The sequence below is a fragment of the Anolis carolinensis genome, chromosome 4 (assembly GCF_035594765.1).
Source record: "Anolis carolinensis isolate JA03-04 chromosome 4, rAnoCar3.1.pri, whole genome shotgun sequence".
In the NCBI taxonomy this organism is placed as follows: Eukaryota; Metazoa; Chordata; class Lepidosauria; order Squamata; family Dactyloidae; genus Anolis; species Anolis carolinensis.
The window spans coordinates 87560509-87581455 of record NC_085844.1 but is presented as its reverse complement, the minus strand read 5'-3'; the positions used below and the strand labels follow the sequence as shown (position 1 = coordinate 87581455).

The 20947-nt window shown below is 41.7% G+C and overlaps 1 protein-coding gene across 1 annotated transcript in view; it reads right to left on the bottom strand.

Annotated features, from left to right (window-relative positions):
* Positions 1–450: 450 nt before the first annotated feature.
* Positions 451–20947, bottom strand: part of cdc73 (cell division cycle 73) — a 159704-nt gene continuing 139207 nt past the window's right edge. The window contains exons 14-17 of the mRNA XM_062980754.1: positions 17392–17553; positions 14487–14587; positions 4205–4346; positions 451–2296 (exon numbers count right to left, since the gene is read on the bottom strand). Coding sequence (XP_062836824.1) covers positions 2260–2296; positions 4205–4346; positions 14487–14587; positions 17392–17553 — 442 coding nt within the window. The 3' untranslated portion in view covers positions 451–2259. The remainder of the gene's footprint in view (positions 2297–4204; positions 4347–14486; positions 14588–17391; positions 17554–20947) is intronic.

The window sequence follows — 20947 nt, the reverse complement described above, 5'->3', positions numbered from 1 at the left end:
GTAGAAATGTGGATATATAACGATATTTTAAGAGTAAACAGAAAGGAGGACAAATGATTGTTTTAGACTTTTGTCTTCAGAAAGTATTTCTTGCAACTTCTGAGCTCTGCTTAGCAGACCTATACCGCTGTAGGACAGGTAGGGGAAAGTGCATAGCACATTAACCTAGCTTTGTTACAGAAATCATTACAGAGTTAACATATTTGCTGAAGTTCCCACAAAGCTCTAGAAAAGAAACTAGACTTTTAAAAAATCACAACTCTTTTTAGAATAATTTATATTACACAAACGTGTTACAGTTAGTAACTGAAGGTCTGAAATTTTTTAAAATTTCAAATACTAAAAAATGGACAGTATACAAGCAAATGCATTAACCATACCTTACCATTTAAGAATGAAAGTAGCTCTGGTTCTTCACAGTGCTAAATAAAAGTGCTGGGACACAGTCAGTGTGAAGAGAGATATCTGAAACCCCTTTTATTTTAAAAACACATTCCATTCCTGATTTAATTCATTTATCTAGGCGTACTGTAATATTCTTTCAAAAAATACTACCATTGTGAATTTTTAACATCACGTTAAAAAAGAAAAGCACTCAAAGGCTGAAAAATTGATTCTTGCACTAGCTACAACAAAATAGAAATCACAGTCGCCATATATATTAGAAATGAATATGAAAAGAATCTGAAGTATCCTGAAAATTATTTAAACCTCAATAGCATCGTAAGAGGGAGAGAGTAAGAAAAGCCTTCATATTTCATTAGCCAATGTTACACAAAGAATCGGGTAGATAAGAAATAAAAGCAGAACTAAGGAAGACTATGTGGAATATTTTACTTCTGTAAGAGCTCAGATGCTCAGCATAAAAACATGGTTCTGGATTTGAAACAGAAATAAGCACTTTCTTTATCTCAAAAAAATCAATTAACAAAGTGAACATTTTAAAGTCATTTTGTTTACACAATGATACACAGCATATAGCTGCAACAGTATAAAAAGACAAACTCACAGAAACACCAGCATTTTCCTGTCTCTCTTATGCTCATTCCCTGTCAAGTAAATATGTTCTTTGGTGCCAAAAACTTCCTATCCGATGGGAATGCCAAAAAACAGACCTAACCAGTCATAACTGGAATTTGAGTGAGTTTGGGTTTCCTGTACACCTGGGATTGAGTTCTTACGTTACCTTGGTAGTGTTGGATACTAATCCTTTCTGTAGCATCCAAAGAAAGAGTTCCCATGTTGCATGTCCTCCCTCTATTAAGATTAAACACAGAAATCTGGACTAATGTTGACTTGGTTTGAGGGTCAAGGAAGAAAATGCACCTCTCTTCCCATATTACCTCTGGTCCTCTTAACTGCCAAGATAATATAAGAACACAATCACAAACTCAAAAAAGAAAGAAAGATCTATACCTATTGGGATTAGAAGAAGCAATTGTACAATTGCATTCCGTCAATTCTGACTTTGAAAATTCAGATGATATTCTTCTGTATAGAGAGTTCTATACAATCTTCAATGTGGGGTCATATGCACACACAATTTTAAATTAAACCATTAGCACAGAGCATGTTATACTTCAAACCTATTCATAATGGCTCTTTTTAACAGTGTTGATAAACTATCATCCTAAAAGAAGAAGCAATTTTGGATCACCCCCCCTCATCCCTTTTCAAAAGACTGAAAGAATATACAGTACATATACAGCCTAACAATTTGATTCATCTAAAGTAGTCTTCACTTTGCTTAGTTCTTAGAGTTCTTCAGACTGGAAGATAACAGAAACCAAAATAAAGGTGTCCCCCCACAAGTGAAACAATAAAGCAAAGAACCAAGAACTATGCTCAGAAGAGATGTGGCATAGAACATCTATCTCTATATACATACACACACACATTCATGACCTTCCATGAAACCAGCCTAGATTCTATTGAAGAACAAAAATGTTATTGTAAAAATGTTTCTAATTTAACAAAACAGGGAAGAAATGGCTGCTATCAAAATATACAATTTGAATTGCAGGCTAGAAGGCTTATGTTATTAAAAATAGTTCTAAGCAAAATCCTTTGCTTGTAACAACAACGGCTTTTCGGTCAGTCATTGCAAGATGGTGATCCAACAAGATTGAATCATGACTCCCTTCTTTATCTGTATAATGTTCCTGACACACATGAATTGGGAGACTCTTCCTCTTAGACCAAAATAGTTTTCAAAGTCCTCCGTCCAAAGTTTGCGAAAACAAAATGGCACTCAAGAATTCAGAATCTCAAATGAGATTTGTGCTTCACCATGTACCTGTAATGTAAAGGAAAAAGAAAACACATTAATGTAACTTTGTGTGGCAAACTGCTAATTCAGACATACATCTTCATACAGGGAAAAGTGATACGAACAACACAAGTCATTGAAATCAAGCACAAACATATTCGTTCATTGAGTTTGTACCTCAAGGCGTCGCACAATGTTTTATTTCATTATTTTTCCAACAAGATATTGTTTACTCTAGACTTTAATTTTAAACTCACTATTTTAATCTTTGTTCTGTCGATTTTAATGTATGTATTTAGTAGAAATATGTTTTAAAATGTGTATTTTATATAATGATAATGTGTTTTAGCTATGTTGTAACCAGCTTCGAGCCACAAGGGGAAGTGGGTACAATATAAAATAATAATAATAATAATTCCCTCCCTCTATAACGAACAGTGGTATGTGAAATAAACCTTGTCACAAAATAATACTTTAACTTGCCAATTAATTTGCAATTAATTGTAGCAATTCATAAAAGGTTTTTAACTATTTAATTTTCAGAGTGACAGTCTGAAAAAAAATCTCAAAAGAGGACAGATGAACTTGAATGGAAGATGGCTTCAAGTGGAATAGTTATTTAAAATCTAACAGTATTCTTCAGCCAAAGTTACAGTTAGTTGTTGTCACAGTGGCTTATAAATTAAATGAACTAAAATCCAGTGACAGATCCAACATATGAAAAACACAAAATTAAAAAGTGTGGAAAAATTAAAAAGCTTTTAACTGGTCCTGAAAGGAAAATATGCATGGTAACAGACAGGTCTTTTCTAGTAAGAGAGTTACAGGATACTTCAAGAGAAAAAGATTTCCTTAATTTAGATGGGATTGGGTACATGGAACAAAGTTTCTGAAGCAAAGTTAGGTAGACAGGCTGATTTAGAAAAAGGCATGATAGGGTAGTCTTCATTACAAATTCTTCAAGGGTGGTATATTAGCCTTCAGATCAAAGATAGTAATTGTACTATTATATTAGGCGCTGAATGTCAGATATCTAGGGAACATGTATCAAACCTAAGGCCTACAGGCCAAATTTGGCCCACCATGTCATTTTATGAGCCCTCCAGATGCTGGACTACAACTCCTTTATCATCATGAGACATCGTGACTACAGCAGATGGGAGTTACAACATATAACACCTTAATTTAGATACAAGGCTTGTGAATACAAATCTGACTTTAAAATCTCCTCTAACCTTTATCCAACATCAGAGTCACAACTGCTATTGGATCCCCATTATCCACATGGCTGATAATCAAAAGTGATGAGAGTTGTTGTTCAATAAGAATTGGGGACCCAAACTGGGTAAAAACTAAAGAGCATTGCCCAAAAAACCAAACCAAAACATAATTGGCCCTCTATATCCATGGATTCTCCAAGCATGGATTCAACTGCCCTTTGAAAGCAATGTGGTCTTCAATGAAAATGAGTTTGGCACCCTGTTCTAGGGTAATATTCTGAAAATCGGCATGCTTCAGCAGAGATGTTTGGACTATGTGTGTGTGTAAAAGACCACTCTCACACCACTTTCGTTATGTGAAAAGTACAACAAAAAGTCACAAAAATGCAGAGAGATCTGCAGCTATCTGCTCATTTGCCAGAGTGAGGAATTTCACAAGCAAATGAATTCAGAGCAAAATGGCAACTGCTTTGCTATCTATAACCTCTCAAAAATATTACTTGCAGGGGAAAGAAGCAAAAAATGAAAGATAGCCCTGTAAACATTTTATGAAAACATCGTTTGCAACCATAAAACTAGAAGAACTCTGTGGTTGAATACTTTTTTAAAAACACAGAATTACTTACACATTGACTACTATATATTTCAGCTGCACAGTTTCCTGCAAGATGCAAATATAATGCTGATCCCCCCATCCCTCCAGTCTAGTATTTACCTGTCCAATGTTTCCCAGAAACGCAGGAATACTGGTCTGTCCAAGTGCCGTTTGTGATAACTGAGCTCTAACAGTGTTACATCCCATTTCTGGACATTTGGATCTAGGCGAACTTCATCGTATTTAAGATGGAAAGCTTTAACTATAAAAGATGGAAGAAAGGACAGAACTATTAAACTATCATGTTTCAATTACTGTGGTTCAGAGAAAGACAATAAAAAATCTAATTCTTATTACATGTCATTCAAGAAATTCCAGATGTGCATATTTCACAGTTGACCATGATGGAGAAAGGAACATCTTATAGGTTCTCAATGTAGGATTTCTACTTCTTCATAAACAAGGAATATCCACGTAAGCCCAACAGCGAACTTGTTGGTGTTCCTAACCACTGCATGCTTCCAAAGTTAGCATTACATAGTGGGTAGAGATTTACCTGTACACCAAAGAGGCCCAAGTTCAAATTCTCACTCATATGTCCACTGGGCAATCCCTTAGACATGCCAATCAATATTACATGGGTTTTTTTTCTGAGGGGATTCAAAGAGGGGATGGAAGGGAGAGAAGAACTTTCTCTCAAAACTCCAAGTTGGTCGGAGAAGAAAACAACAGCATTAGCAGTAAACTAACTCTAGGTCAACATAATTGTTTAGGTTTTAAAGACACTCTAGTCTAATGAGACTTCAAAATAATATTTCTACATCAGGAAACCCATCTTTTTTCTTTTTAAATATTAGAAGTGTATTTTAGTCTGGGAGGAAGCATTCCTTCAGACCATGGCACAAAAGGCCGATGTCTCTTTTAATGTGGGAACTACCATCTAACGTTCTTTTATATCTAAAATAATATAAAAGCTGCTGCCCAATTAATCTGGAACACCTTTTTTAGTTCGTTAAGTTCTTAAATTGATAAAGCGAACCATGGAATCAATAGCCACAACTCTGTTTTCTTATCTCACCTTTCCCAAAGGGTTAAGGCAACATACATTCTTAATGCGTGTTGCCAGCTAGTTACATCTTTTTGGATAACAGATATTGTTTGAATGCTTCAGAGTATTCAGAGGAAAACTGCATACACCCAATGGCCCTGAACACCACCAATTAGAAAAGACTGTGGCAAGGTTTATGAGACTCTTTAAAGCATTTTTTCCTGAGGCTAAAAGCATTAGCTTCATAAGCACTGTAGAGGTCAAGTAAGTTACAGAAGTGAAAAATACAGCATCACTTCACTAAGTAGCGGTTTAAACACATTTACAGCAAGGTGAATTGTATGATTATCCTGGATCAGAGGGCAGTGTTGTCATGGAATGTGTCTGATAGCCTATTTCTTTTCCTCCAAGTCCACATTTAACAATAAATCACTGTGTTTAAATATGCCCTGAAACAATGGAATCTCAAAACAATCCCAGTTTCTAAGCTGAGATAATGAGACATAGACCCAAGTGTTACCAGCCAATCTGTGGCTGCTGACAAAAGTTTTCTCTTCTGTTGTTGGGATCCACAAAGTAGTGACAACATATGATAATGTTAAACTTATGGATCTCCCGATTCGAGTGATCATTTTGTATGGTGCTTGATGCGGGGGAAGGCAACATAAACCAAGAAACACATGGGAGAAGTACTTGCAAATATTCTCTCTGTGACATGAGAAGCTTGTGAGAGGCAGACTTGCAATGCCGCACTCCTATGAAAGTGGATCTTAGTATCAAAATCTGACCATGGTAATTCTTCATCACTTACCCCTACAGTTTATACCAGGGATAGGCAACTGGCAGCCAACCCAACCACTCATTTCTTTTCACTAAAGGATGTTGAAAGCTTTAGTCCAACAACATTTAGGGGGCTGCAAGTTGTCTTCCCTTAGTTTACACACACACACGTAGCACAACAAAGAATCAGAACACACAGGATTGAAAACAGGTTTGCTAAAATGCCTACAGGTGGAGTTTTATCCATTCAGAATCTTTCTGCATCAACAAGATTTCAGTCTGTTGACTACATCATTTCTATGCAGCAAGGACATCTCAGGCATTTCTAATAAAAATACTAATCTTACACCATTTTTTTTCTTTTAAAGAAAGTACAGGAACTATATAAATGGTATATGCATTTAAAAAGAAATCTATGAATGTCAAACACATCTTTGAGTTAGGAGTAAAAAGTATTGAACATGAATCAATTCACTAAAAGTGACCTTCAAGTTCAATAGATTTGCATTAACATGTGATCACAAGAAGACCTTTAAAATGGCATTCAGATAAAATATTCATGTTGGTTAAAATGCCAAAATACGAAAGTTCCCATTTAAAATGCTTACTTCCTCTCAGGCATTTCTGAAATGAAGGGATAAAAGAAATTATTCTCTATGGAAGCATTTGGTATACAATTCACAAATCAACACATTATTTCACAAGAGATCAAGAGCTATGGATTGAAAAACAGAGGCTAAAGCCAGCACTATTTTAAGCTTTGTCCAAGCGACAATTGAGAGGATTTTATCCTGCATGAAGTGATATTGAGAGACATTGTGATGTACTCTAGATGGAGTCTAATCCAGGATTTGCATGATACATTTAGACTTTTTCTTGGATTTAACTGCAAGCAGCTTTTTTTCTTTTTAGCAACTTAATCTACAGTAACCATTGTGCTAATCTTTATTCTGTAACATAGTCAACTTGCAAGGTATAACTTCTGACTTTTGTGCATGTCCGAAGGTCAGGAGTCACATACCTACTCCAGATTAAATACAAAGATCTAAAACTATCTATTTGTTATTCCTCAAACCCTGTTCGTGCTCCCGAGTGTTTCCTCTTGAGCTTCATGATGAACATTGGGACAAAGTAGGTAATATAAAGGCAAAAATAAACAGACAAGGGTTGGCCCATAAAAGCTGCTTGAATCAGGAGTTACACCTGGATCCTTCTGATATAAACACTTAATTTGACAATTCTCAGAATATTTACTTAATTCTTATTTGTTAACCATGCATAATATAGGTCCAGCTCACATTTAGTCCAAAATTCTGTTGGTTCATTAAATAGGTGCTGCAGTGGTAAGGCAGAAAAGTTGTACCTGCTGTACTGACCAAAGAAGGAAACATACAGTTTGAGGCAACCTAATTCTCTAATACCCCACTTCCAACCTTCCAAGTAGCCTGGGAAGGTCAGCTTTTGAAATTACTTATTCCATGACGAAATGGATTGGTATACAAGTACAGTATAGCAACAGAATTTGGGCCATAATACTAAAGAATTTAGGAAACAGGTATTTCTTCCCCTAAGCCTTACCATTTCCACACACATTTTCCCACTCCACTGCTCTACTTCGGCATCACAAATAACAGTCAACGTGAAATCCATGTTACCCAAGTGAGTGAAATGGAAGGCTGCTTTTTGGGGGGTTGGGGAGGACACAATATGTAGCCTGAATCTGATTCTTACACTAAATCAAAATGATCAATGGTTAAAATATGCCAAATTTTTAAAAAGAAAAAAGGAATCATGTTTTACAATGGGCTTATAAGAATACCCTCCCCTCCTTCCAGCAAGGGATTATTTACAGTCTCACAAGACAGAAAAATTGTGGAGGATAGGAAGGGTTCAACACTGATGCACACTTGCTTCAGCTGGGCTTTAAATTGCTTCTTCCCTGTACTTTAGCTTTATAGGAATGTGGTATGAGCAGCATATTCTCACACACTATGCTATTAAATAAGCCATGGAAGCCCATCTACAAGAAATTACCGTAAGTCACGAATACGCAGCTATGAGAGAGTCTCTGCGTGCCTAACCCTAAGCTAAATTCATGGCTTAAATAAACCACAATATGCACAAGTTGTGTGTGGATGCATAACATTTGTCCTTCGTATCCTTACTCCTTCAGTTCCATAGTCCATGGCCTTTGATGCTATAAATTTCTTTGGCATGCCATCTTGAATGATGAAATAATCTTGACTCAAAAGTTAGGTATAAACATAACAATCAAAGCTTCCAATACATTTTATGTCCTTCTTATGGATTCTTCATTCTCAGTCTACCACCTATGTATTTGCCTCCAGATGTGGTTGGCTAAACAGAGCTGCAGTTCAACAATTTATGAAGGGCCACAAATTTTCCCTTCTCTGACCTACAACCTGCTTTGTTTGAGGTTTCAATCTAAATGAAACTGACAATACATTTCATTACAGAAGCTGGATTATAAACACTTTGGTTTCTTGATCAACCGAACTTTCAATTCTGCAAGCAACCACACTTAAGTGTTAAAGGCTTCACAGTCATAATTAAAATGGACAGGTTGCTTACCTGTAACCATGTTTCTTCGAGTGTACTCTGTGAATTCACACTAATGGAGAGGCTGCGCCTGCGCAGGTTCCAACGGAAACTCTTCCCAAGCTGAAGTTTGAATTTTGGCGGTAGCCACGCCCCTCCGTCCCCGGAGGGCATATAAGGCAGCCCTCGGCGGTTGCTCCCCAGTTCCTACGCCGCTAAGGCAACGAGGAAGGAAGAGGGTTTGCCAGAGGGGAAGGAAGGGCGGGCTTGTGTGAATTCACAGAGTACACTCGAAGAAACATGGTTACAGGTAAGCAACCTGTCCTTTTTCTTCGTGTACTCTGTGAATGCACACTAATGGAGACTAGCAAGCTCAGGTCTCGGAGGCGGGCTAAGCAAACCCTGACAACGAGATAATGTCCAAACATATGTTTATTAAGCATCAGAAAAACATGGTCCGAAGGACCCATTGAAGTATTGCATGAACACACGCATAATACCGAGAACAGTCCGGTAAGGCATGATATAAACAATCTAAGAAAACATGTGTAAGCCAGGCAAATCATTCCTCAAAGGAGGAAGGCAGAATCAAATAAGGCACAATATTTCAGAGAGAACAGTGCAAACATGTACTGAACAGGGAAACGACAAAAAGAGTCGCATGAAAATATCCTTAGAGAAGGAACATATGAAGAAGCCCTTCAGGACAAACAGGATGACAAAACTGCTCTAGCAAAGGCTGAGTCCTTTAAGGTTTTCTGGTCTACCCTGTAGTGAGACACGAACGTAAGGGCGTTGGACCAGATAGCTGCTCTGCAAATAGAGTCCAGGGGAATGCCCCTTAGGAAGGCAGTCGACGTGGAGAGGCCCCTCGTCGAACGCGGGCGAACCGAAGGGGGAGGCGGTCGTTTGGCTAGTTCGTAGGCCAGTTCAATGGCTTGAGCAATCCAATGAGACAGTCTTTGAGAAGAAATAGGATTGCCCAGTTTATCAGGGGCATGGGCCACAAAGTTTTGGGGTCTTTCGAATGTCTTTAGTACGGTCCCGATAGAAAAGGAGTGCCCTACGCACATCAAGAAGGTGCAGTCTCCGCTCAAGAGGAGACGAGGGGTCTGGAAAGAAGGCAGGAAGGACAATGTCCTGGTTAAGGTGAAAAGCTGAGACCACCTTGGGGAGGAAGGTGATGTCCGGACGGAGAACGGCGCGGTCATGATGAAAACGGAGGTAGGGCTCATCAACCCGAAGGGCCGCCAGCTCTGAGGGTCTGCGCGCCGAAGTTATGGCCACCAGGAAGGCAACTTTCCAAGAAAGGAGACGTAGGTCGGTCGAAGCCAAAGGTTCGAAAGGGGGGGCAGTGAGCTGGGAAAGCACGAGCTCGAGGTTCCACCCCGGAGTCGGAGGCTGAGACGGTGGGCAGATGTTATTGTATCCCTTTAAGAAGGTTTTGACGAGGTGATCAGAGAACAACGAGGGTTTACCATGTTGTTGAAAACACCAGGATAGGGCGGCCAAGTAGGATTTCATAGAAGCGAGAGAGAGTTTTTGGTCTGCCAGAGACATAAGGAAGTCCAGCACTATCGGTACCGAGGTTGGAAAGGCAGTAATCCCTCGGGAGCGAAGAAAGGAGCGGAAGCGAGAAACCTTATAAGAGTAGGATTTGGTTGTAGCTGGTTTGTGAGCTGCGCGGAGGACCTCCTGCAGGTTGTGCGGGAGGGAGGTCAGGTGAGAATTCTCCAAGCAGTGAGATGTAGAGAGGGGAGATCCGGGTGCAGGATCTGGCCGTTCTCTCTGGTCAATAGGTGTGGTAGAAGAGGCAGGGTGAAGGAGGTCGCTCTGGAGAGACGAAGGAGGGCCGGGAACCAAGGTTGGCGAGGCCAGGCCGGAGCTATCAGGATCGCCGACGTCGGTATCGACCGGAGTTTCTGTAGGACCTTCGGTATGAGGGGAAAGGGCGGAAAGAGGTAGATCGGTTCCGCAGACCAGTCGAGAAGGAAGGCGTCTCCCAGGCATCCTGGAAAGGAGGACGGGGGAAGTCTCGCCCCGTACCGAGGCAACTGTGCGTTTTGGGGAGAAGCAAAGAGGTCCAGAGTGGGAAAACCCCATTTGTGAAAAAGAGAAAGAAGAGTCTCGGGATCGAGCATCCACTCGTGGGAGGAGGTCGTCATCCTGCTGAGGGCGTCTGCTAGATTGTTCTGGATCCCGGGAAGGTGAATCGCCGTGACTTGGATGTTGCGGCCTATGCACCAGTGCCACAGCTGAGAGGAGAGAAGCATTAGCTTCCTCGAACCCGTGCCGCCCTGTTTGTTGATGTAAAAGACTGCCACTGTGTTGTCTGATTGGATGAGGATAGATTTTTGGGAGATCAGGCGGGAGAAGGCTTTCAGAGCCTTGAAGATGGCTAGGAGTTCTAGAAAGTTTATGTGATTGACCTTCTCGGAAGGAGACCAGAGGCCTTGAACGGTGAGACCGCTCATGTGGGCTCCCCAGCCGAAATTGGATGAGTCTGTGGTTATGGTGGTCGAGGGAGGGATCGGGTGGAACGGAAGACCCTTGCAGACATTGGAGAGGGACTTCCACCAGAGAAGCGACCGACGAACGTGGGGCGGAACGGAGAGAAACCTCGAGTTGAGGTGGCGAAAAGGCTTGAAAACGTCTATAAACCATCTCTGCAGAGTCCGGAAATGGAGTCTGGCAAACGGGGTCGTGAGAACTGTGGAGGCCATGTGGCCGAGCAGCACCTGGATGGATCGAGCCCGAACCCTCCGGTGGGTCTCGCAAGAGACGATCTGTTGACGGAGGGCTAGGAACCTGTCGAGCGGGAGAGAGACAGTTCGAGAGATTGAGTCGAACAGGGCGCCGATGAAGCGGATTTTGTTCGACGGAGTGAGGTGAGATTTGTCGGGGTTTAGCTGGAGACCGAGAGATTTTAGAAGAGAGAGGGTGTAGTCGACGTGACGTCGGAGGAGGGCAGGGTCGGATTCGACCAGAAGCCAGTCGTCTAGATAAGGGAAGACTGTGATCCCCTGGAGCCGGAGGTGGGCGGCCACGACAGCGACGACTTTGGTAAAAACCCTTGGGGCCGTAACGAGGCCAAAGGGTAAAACGGTGAACTGGTAGGTCTGGTCGAGAACCTTGAAAGAGAGGAAGCGCCTGTGGTTTTCTCGGATCGCCACGTGGAAATAAGCGTCTCGAAGGTCTATAGACACAAAGTAGTCTCCGCGCTGAAGCATCGGGAGGATGGAGGCGATGGACACCATCCTGAACTTGGTTGGGCGTATGAAGGCATTGAGCATACGTAAGTCTAGAATGGGGCGGAGGCCCCCACCCCTCTTCGGAACCGTGAAGTATCTGGAGAAGAAGCTTTGAGGGTCCTGTACCGATGGAGAAGGCCGAATAGCCCCTTTGGCGAGAAGGGCGTCGACCTCTATGAGAATTTCTTGAGAAGGATTGGAGAGAAGGACCTAACCGGTGGGCGGGAGTTCCTCGAACTCTAAGGCATAGCCTTCTTGGACAATTTTGAGAACCCAGGCATCTGAAGTAATAGATTTCCACCGGTGAAAGAAGGGAGCCAGGCGGTCTAGAAAGAGACCATGAGGTTGATTCGGTGGAGGAGAGGGGTGTGGAGGAATGAGAGCTGCATCGGTACCGTAGAAAGAGTCTTTGGAAAGAGAGATGGCGTCAGGAACGCCGGAGAGGTTGACCAGCGGTGGGGGTGGCCCGGCCGCGCTGTCTTTGTGGTTGAGCAGCCCGACGGGGCTGTTGGCGGTTCTGGTTGTTCGATACCGAGGGACGCCTGAAGGATTGATGGCGATAAGAGGGAGGCGGGAAGCGACGAAAGCGTTGAGGAAACCACTTGGTGCGGTGAGCTTGGGGTTGATCGCCGCATTTAGTGGCCAGAACTTTAAAGTCATGGTTGGTCTTGAGCTTGTCGTCGGTGCCAGAATTAAAGAGGCCCATGGCGTCGAAGGGGAGGTCCTCGATGACCTGCCTCGAGGAGGAAGACAAACCGGACGACCTCAGCCAGGCGTGGCGACGAATGGCAATGGCGTGGGCGATCATCTTGCCGGCCGTGTCGCCGGTATGCTTAGCCATCTGGATTTGGTGATGAGCTAGCGAGTCGGCCTCTTGCTGGAGGGTGGACATAACCGACCGGTCTTCGTCGGACAACTTCGAGAAGAAGGGCTGAGCTTTCTCCCAAAGGATCTGCTGGTAGGCCCCCATACATGCCCCATAGTTCGCCATTCTACAAAGTAGAAGGGCCCCGGAGTAGAGCTTTCGGCCGACCGCGTCAAATCTCTTGCCCTCTCTATCTGCAGGGGTAGTGGATTCACGACCGGAAGTTTGAGAAGCTTTAACAACCATGGAATTTGGGTCGGGATGGTGTTTAAGCCACTCTAAGGTGTCATCATCTGTACGATACCAAGATTCAATTCTCTTCGAGGTAGGAGGAATTGAGGAAGGAGTCTTCCACGAAGATTGGATGACATCCAGGAGGTAAGGCAGAAACGGCAACAGCGTGGCCGGAGGGGCCTGGGCTTGGACCCGTTTGAAAACCGGGTCAGACACTGCCTTAGAGGTTTGTTTGATTTCTAGACCCAAGGCATCGGCCATTCTAACCATCTGTTCGGAGAAGGCCCGAATGTTGTCGGTAGGCGAAGGAGGGTCGACCTCATAGGCATCATGAGGAGGAGAGAGATCAAGGCCTAGAGATACCACTGAGGCCGAGAGAGCGGAGTCAGGGCGATCGACATCGATCTCATCGTCCTCAGCCCCTTGAGGGGACTGAGGGGGAGATGACAACACAGTCTCTGGTGGTGGCAAAGCCACAAGAGCAGGAGCCATCTGTGGTCGAGGTTCCTTAGAAGCCGAGGCCTGGGCCGCTCGAGCCAGGCGGGCGGTTTGTCTACCCCGTTCCGGTGTCGAAGTCGGGGGAAAAAGCTGTTGTCGAGACGGGCGATGTGAGGCAGCAGGTCGAGGAGATGGCACCCTGACCACTGTCTGGGTAGAGTGGTGGGGTGAGTCCTGCAGCTCGCCATCAGAAAGTTGCTGAGGAGAAGGTTGACGAGGCCGCTGAGCGGGAGGGATTGGAGAGGATTTTCTGGACGAAGTCGCCGAAGAGGGGACGTCCATCTTGGAGGAGGCAGAGGAAGAGGAACGCTGGGTAGCCCTCTTCTTTGCGAGTGGTTGTTTTGACGAAACCCTCATGGATTTTCCCGGTGTAGGCGGGACCATAGCTGAGTCGGATTGCGTCTGACGAGCCTCCTCATGCGCCCTCTTAAAGGCGATCTTCATCGCAGAGGTCGATGGAGGGGCCCCGAGATGGGAACGGGCCGAGGAAACGGAGGCCACCGAGCTCGATGTTGAGGAAGGGCCGACTCGACCGGAACGTGTCGACATCGTGGCCGTGGTGAGTGTGCACGGCGGTTTGGCGGCTTTAGCCGATCTGGAGGCTCTGGACGCCCTGGACGAGACCGAGGGAGCTTTAGCCGTTGGAGCCGACATCTTTCTCGGGTCGACCGACGGCTTCGTGCCCGAAGTCGACGGAACGGGTTCAGGAGCAAGCGATTTTTCGTAGAGCGCTGCTCTAAGCCTCGCGGCTCTATTCTTCCTAGCCTGAGCCGTCAGGGCCAGGCAGAAACGGCAGGTACCGACGACATGTGCCTCCCCGAGGCAGTAGAGGCACTTGGCGTGGCCGTCGGAATCGGGGATTTTTGCGGCACACTGAGTGCAGCGCTTGAAGCGAGTCGTAGACATGGGAGTCCGAAGTGAACCTTGCGGCGGAAAAAAAGGAACTGGGGAGCAACCGCCGAGGGCTGCCTTATATGCCCTCCGGGAACGGAGGGGCGTGGCTACCGCCAAAATTCAAACTTCAGCTTGGGAAGAGTTTCCGTTGGAACCTGCGCAGGCGCAGCCTCTCCATTAGTGTGCATTCACAGAGTACACGAAGAAAAAATTATATAGACAAAGCATTTTTTTTAAAAAAGATAGAAAATTGGCAATAAATAAAAAGCTCACTTTTTGCAAAAATATCAACAGGTGATCCATCAGGAAGCAACCATGGCCAGCCCTTGAATTGCCAAGCAGGACCCTGAACAAACACAGCTACAACACGATCCCTAAAAGAGAGAAAGGGAAAGATGCACTGAATCCCTCATATGTAAACCACAGTACAAAGAATGTAAGTACATATATGCTATCATCCTGAAAAACATTAAGCTTCAAACATATTTCATTATAAAGCTATTTTCTCCACCACCCAGAAGACAGCCACATGTACGTCAATTTGATGAATGACTTAACATGCTTGTATATATTCCTGGACTAGATATTTAACAACAGAAAAAGAGAAGAATGTGGGCCACTTGTAACTTCAATCTATGTTGAACTGAGTGAAATGCTTGTTTGGAAACAGCATCAGCAAGATAAAATACTGGGCTTCCATTAACATAAAATAGGAATCTCGGGAAATGTGAGTAAGCAACCAATCCTCATTGCAGCTTTCTGTATGCCTTCAAAAGTAGTTCTGGAAGACAGAGAAACCCTCCAGATCATGTTGAGGAACCCCAATGATATCCATATCTATTCAATCCAATGGCTCTGGAGAGATGGCCATAGCTTCCACCTCCTGCTAAAATTTGAGAATCCTACTATTCTAAAGAAATTGATTACATTGAGACCTGCCCTGCTCAGCTGGGGCATTACAGATAGAAGGGTTTTCTTAGACCCAGATATACAACCCCTGGTGCCCGGGCTCTCATATAGACCCCCAAATAATCAATCACCCAATGGGCTTATTATTTATTTATTTATTTATTTATTACAACATTTATATCCCGCCCTTCTCACCCAAAAGGGGACTCAGGGCGGCTTACAATAAAACACAGATATATAAAAATATATAATACAATGTGAGTCAATTGAAATCAATTAGCTAGTTCAGGGGTCCTCAAACTAAGGCCCGGGGGCCAGATGCGGCCCTCCAAGGTCATTTACCTGGCCCCCGCCCTCAGTTTTATAATATAATATTTTATATCAGTTTTAATAATATAATATATTGTATATACATATAATATTGATAATAATCTTATGTTATACAATATAATACTAATAGTAATACCATATAATAATATTAATTATATGTTATATATTACATATTATATAATAGTATAGTGGTATAGGTCAATACAGTAATGTATAATGCTAATATTGTGTTATGCTAATAATATAATATATTGTATGTACATACAGCTGCTCTGAGTCCGGGGTGAGAAGGGTGGGATATAAATGTAGTAAATAAATGCAGTAAATAAATAATTAATTTTAGACTTAGGCTCGGCCAAAGTCTGACATGACTTGAAGGCACACAACAACAACAACAATCCTAATTAACTTGACTATCTCATTGGCCAGTAGCAGGCCCACACTTTCCATTGAAATCCTAATAGGTTTATGTTGGGTAAAATTGTTTTCATTTTTAAATATTGTATTGTTCTTTCGTTGTTGTTGTTGCACTACAAATAAAACATGTGCAGTATGCATAGGAATTTGTTTGTATTTTTTTTTCAAATGATAATTTGGCCCCTCAACAGTCTGAAGGATTGTGGACCGGCCCTCTGCTTAAAAAGTTTGGGGACCCCTGAGCTAGTTAATTACAACAAAATTCATAAAATACAATAATAAATAAGCAGATGGGCGCATAACAACCTCTGACCCCTCACAAATTAAATACAGGAAACCGGAACTAAATAAATTACCAATTACCCCCTCAGAGATCAGAAGAAATCTAGAAAATATTTTTCCACAAACACTTTCCCCAGAATTACAATTCTGGTCCCCAGGCCCTTCTCTGGGTCCCACCACCGTCTCAAGCACAGTTGGTAAGGATGAGAGACAGGGCCTTGTCAATGGTGGCTCCCCGGCTCTGGAATACCCTCCCAAAAGAGATTAGGTTAACCCTCACCTTCCAATCCTTCCGATCCAGCCTAAAAACATGGATTTTTAAACAGACCTTTGACCTTGCATAGGCGGTAATGGGTCCATATGTGGTTGACACTTTGGCGCTTTAGTTTGTGAATTGCCGACAGCTAGTTTTTATCTACAGATGTTCTGCATTTTAAAAATTGGGCAATTTTATTTTATGTTATGTATGCTGGTAGTGGTTGTTATAATTTGATGTGTTATTGTTTTATATTTATGTACCGTTTTATGTTATGTGCTGCACCCTGGAGTGCCTTTGTGAGCCGCCCCTGAATCCCTTCGGGGAGATGGATATAAATAAAGTTTATTATTATTAAGTTTATTATACTGCCATTGTGAAATATACTGCTTTGCAATTGGGTACACCATTTTGAATAACATTTTAAATAATATTAAGTTCACAGTTCATCTGACACAAGTTTAATAAAAAGCATAATTCCAAATTAAATACATGTAATGAATACAGTGGACCTGCAATATCCAATTCACAGATTCAACCCACTGTGGATTTAAATGTACATAACACTTTACATTTGAATCTGAAGTGGGGAGCACGCCAGCCACCTGCTTCTGCCTTTGAGGCATCAAGGATTTCTTCACAAGGCAAAGGTAGGAAACTGGGAGGAGTTGTCACTCGCTCTGCTGCAGCCCTATGTCACTTTTAATAGGAACTTATAAACCTTACAAGGGAGACACTGAATGACAGGTTTACAAATCCTTATTTAAAACAGATTAGGGCAGATGGTGGCAAGTTCCAGTTGCCATTCTAGCCCTGTTGTCAGAAGTGGGGGGGAAATCATACAAATACCATAAAACTGATATCCATCATTGAGAGAAAATAGTATAACAAGAACTTCTAAATTAATTCAGAAGATATATTATGTGGCTATGCTGATTTTACATTTTGGTTGAGGAATGGCTGGTTAAAAGCAGCAGAGCTTACCAATCTTGAGGCAAAAGCTTTAGAGGCTGATCAACCACACGATACGGTACTGTAACACTGACTGTAGTTCCACCAGGCTGCATTTGGTCTTTCCTTCTCTGTATTAAGGTCTCATTTTCTCGCTGACAGCCTTGCTTTTTCTTCTCATCAGATGGCACAAACCTTAAAGATATAAATGGCGAGAGAACTAATAGAGTGGTACTAATTGATTTTGTACAGTCAAGGTAAAACCAGGCATTACACAGCCTAGAGATTAATCAGAAATTGGACAGAATCACAGTGAAGCATTGAACAATAAATGTTAATACTGCTTCTAAACTGATCAAAACAATTTCACAAAATCCCTAGACCACTACAAAGGAAGACAAGTATATCATTTAAATGGATATTTACATCAAAAATAATGTTACTGGAAATAAATTCCAGATGAGTAGGTGTATTAATCTGTTTTAGCACAAGAAATGAAGAGCCTTATAGTACAGTACCTTTCAGACTGTCAAATTTATGGATGCATTAGCTATCGTAGGCCATAACTAGATGCAGAGAAGTGGGAGCAGGAGGGAATCTAGCCCCCAAAAGCTTATGCCGCAATAAATCTCTTAGCTGCCACAAAATTTTGTTTTTTAGTAGAGATGGAAGACTTGATACATCTTGCAAAAATTATATGTTTGGGAATCTAATCCTAGGAATTGTTTATGTGTAATCCTAGGAAGCATTCAGCCTCTGAACATATTGCTTAATTTAGATATATTAAATTCAACATCACCCATAGCTGTCAAACCAAAGCACAAATGGTAACCAACTTCTAGTTTTTGTGAGTTCATGTTAAATTTGTTCAAAAAAGAGGAGGCAAGGTGGCAAGGAAGATGAAAGCCCTAAACAGGAAAGAATCTGGATTACAGAAATCCACTGAATGAGGTTTTATTGGCTCAGATGTACATCCATGCCAGTAAGACATCAGGATCATCTAAGTGTTTTCAAACAAAAATGGGTAGACAGTCAAAATGTGCATATATTCAGTTGTAACAATGTAAGCAAATAAAAGTGAACAGCATATTTAAAATAATTGTACTGAATTTCTTCTTTCCATTAGACTTTTCATTGTTAATGGTCAACAGCTATACAACTTCCAGCCAACGGGTTCCTTTCTTAGATAGTGATGAAGGCATTTTCCTCTTTAACCCGAATCCTACCATTTTAGGACCCCAGAGCCACTTGCTGCCAAAGAATTACTCCTATAGGTAGGCAACAACAACAACACTTTATTACTATCCAAAGACCCAATTTGCTCAACAGCAAAAAGTGGACAACTGCAAGCAGATTGATAAACTGAGAGAATTAATTAAATGAAAGATAACGTGTAATACAAGATACATGTGAACAAGATACAAGACAAGTTTCAGCCTGAGTCTAATACGGGACGTTGTCTTATCCTGGGTCTCATGAAACTTGGGATGATAGGACATCCACAGTGCACCGAATGATGCAATTCTGTATTAACCAAGGTCAAAGGAGGACACAAACAAAGGAATGGCACTTGAACTGTTTTTCACAGAAAGAACGTTCCCTGACTTCCTGGTGAGAGCCATCCGTGGAATTCACTGAGAAAAAGCAAGACAGGTCCATTTGCCATTTGCTTCTCCATCCCTTGAATGAGGTTCAGTCTAGTTGGCTGGCTGGCAGGAGAGGAGAAGTAAAAAGCAGAGGATCCACCCTAGTCCGCAAACTGACTAGATTCCTCAAAAGTTGGTTTGGCAGATTTGTCCACAATTCCCCTCTCTATAATTTTTCGACAAATTTATTTTTGTGGTATATTTAAATCTTTACTAAATCATTAGGAATTTGGATCAAAAATAGTATGTTCGTAATAATTTTTTTTCATTATAGTTTCTAACTTGTAATGTGTCTGCACCTAAAACAGTAACATTATTTTCCAAACCAGTTGTTTTTTTACCTTTAAATGAAATACGTCTGAAAAAGTTGATTACAACAATAAAAAATGAATGGTAGTAAACAAACTCAAAAGATGATGTCAGAGGCTCAACGCAAACATAATGTTACCAATCTGCTAAACAGGTGACTGTTCCATGATTGCTCATTTTCTCCCCTTCCTTGTAGTGCAATTGGTATTAATTTCTTCCTCCTTTCTTTTATTTCCAGTTGTGTGCTGTATCTACTATCCTTATAGCAGAACTACCAACATTTACTTTTTGGCAATGGTTTCAATTCTTCCAGGGGGTTAAATCCAAGCCTAGGGTTAGAAGTCAGCTTTCAAATCTTGGCTAACCATGGCTGGTGCAGTCTGGCAAGGTATCTGCATTGGAATGGATGAGTGTGGATGAATCCAATTCTACTCAGAGAAGCTCAGGTAACACAGACTAATATTACATCTGTGTTATGCCAAAAACATGTTCCCTCACTTATCGCGGGGGTTAGGTTCCAGGACCACCCACAATAAGTGAAAATCCGGAAAGTAGGGACACTATATTTATTTTCATATTTATACATTATTTTAGTAGGGCCCGGGCTGTGGCGCAGGCTGTTGAGCAACCAGCTACAACAAATCACTCTGACCAAGAGGTTATGAGTTCGAGGCCAGCTCGGAGCACCGCGTTTGTCTTTGTCTTTGTTCTATGTTAAGGCATTGAATGTTTGCCTTATATGTGTAATGTGATCCGCCCTGAGTCCCCTTCGGGGTGAGAAGGGCGGAATATAAATACTGTAAGTAAGTAAATAAATAAATAAATAGTAGTTATACACTATTTTAAGTCTTTTATCAACGAATCGTGTGTTGATAAATCGCCTCCTTCACTTCCTGTTGATGCTTGGGCTCTTTTCTCTCCCTTTGGCTTCTCCTTCCTCCCTTCCTTAGGCTGTAAATTGTAAATTTTTATGATTTATAATAGTCTTTTAGAGTTTATTGAAAAACCGCAAAACAGCGAAAAGTGAACTGCGAAGTAGTGAGGGAACACTGTACTAGATTTTAGTAGTACAAAATACAGAACAAAACTTATCATAAAATAGAAGCTTATGTGTTGCAATGTGTTGAAGTTCATTTTCAATACATTATAACTTAATGTCCGAAACTGACCGGGGGGGGGGGCAGAATACAATTATGTTATGGATCTTAGTATGTCCTGCATCTTACAGCAATGGAAGCCCTTGTAATCTATACAAAAGCTTCTTAAAGCTGGAAAAAAGAGAACAGCTGCTACAGCTGACCTACGTCACTCAGAGGAACTTTGTTGCTTTTAGAGAACCATTTTCCGGTTCTTTTACTTTTAATCCATTCTGGCTCCACTGGTTTGTATATTATATTAATTATGGATAATTACAAAATAAATAATTAAAATAAAGATTGAGATAAAATGGAGAATAGCAACAGATAATCGGAAATATTGTTGGACGCATATTAACTGTTTGAGGGTCATAAAACACACTGATTAAGGAATTATTTCCACAGAGTTTTAGTTATAGTAGTGTACTGCCAGGTACTGACTTTTCCTACTACAAATAAATCCTTCTCATGGTCACAAATGGTTAGTTGCAAAACACT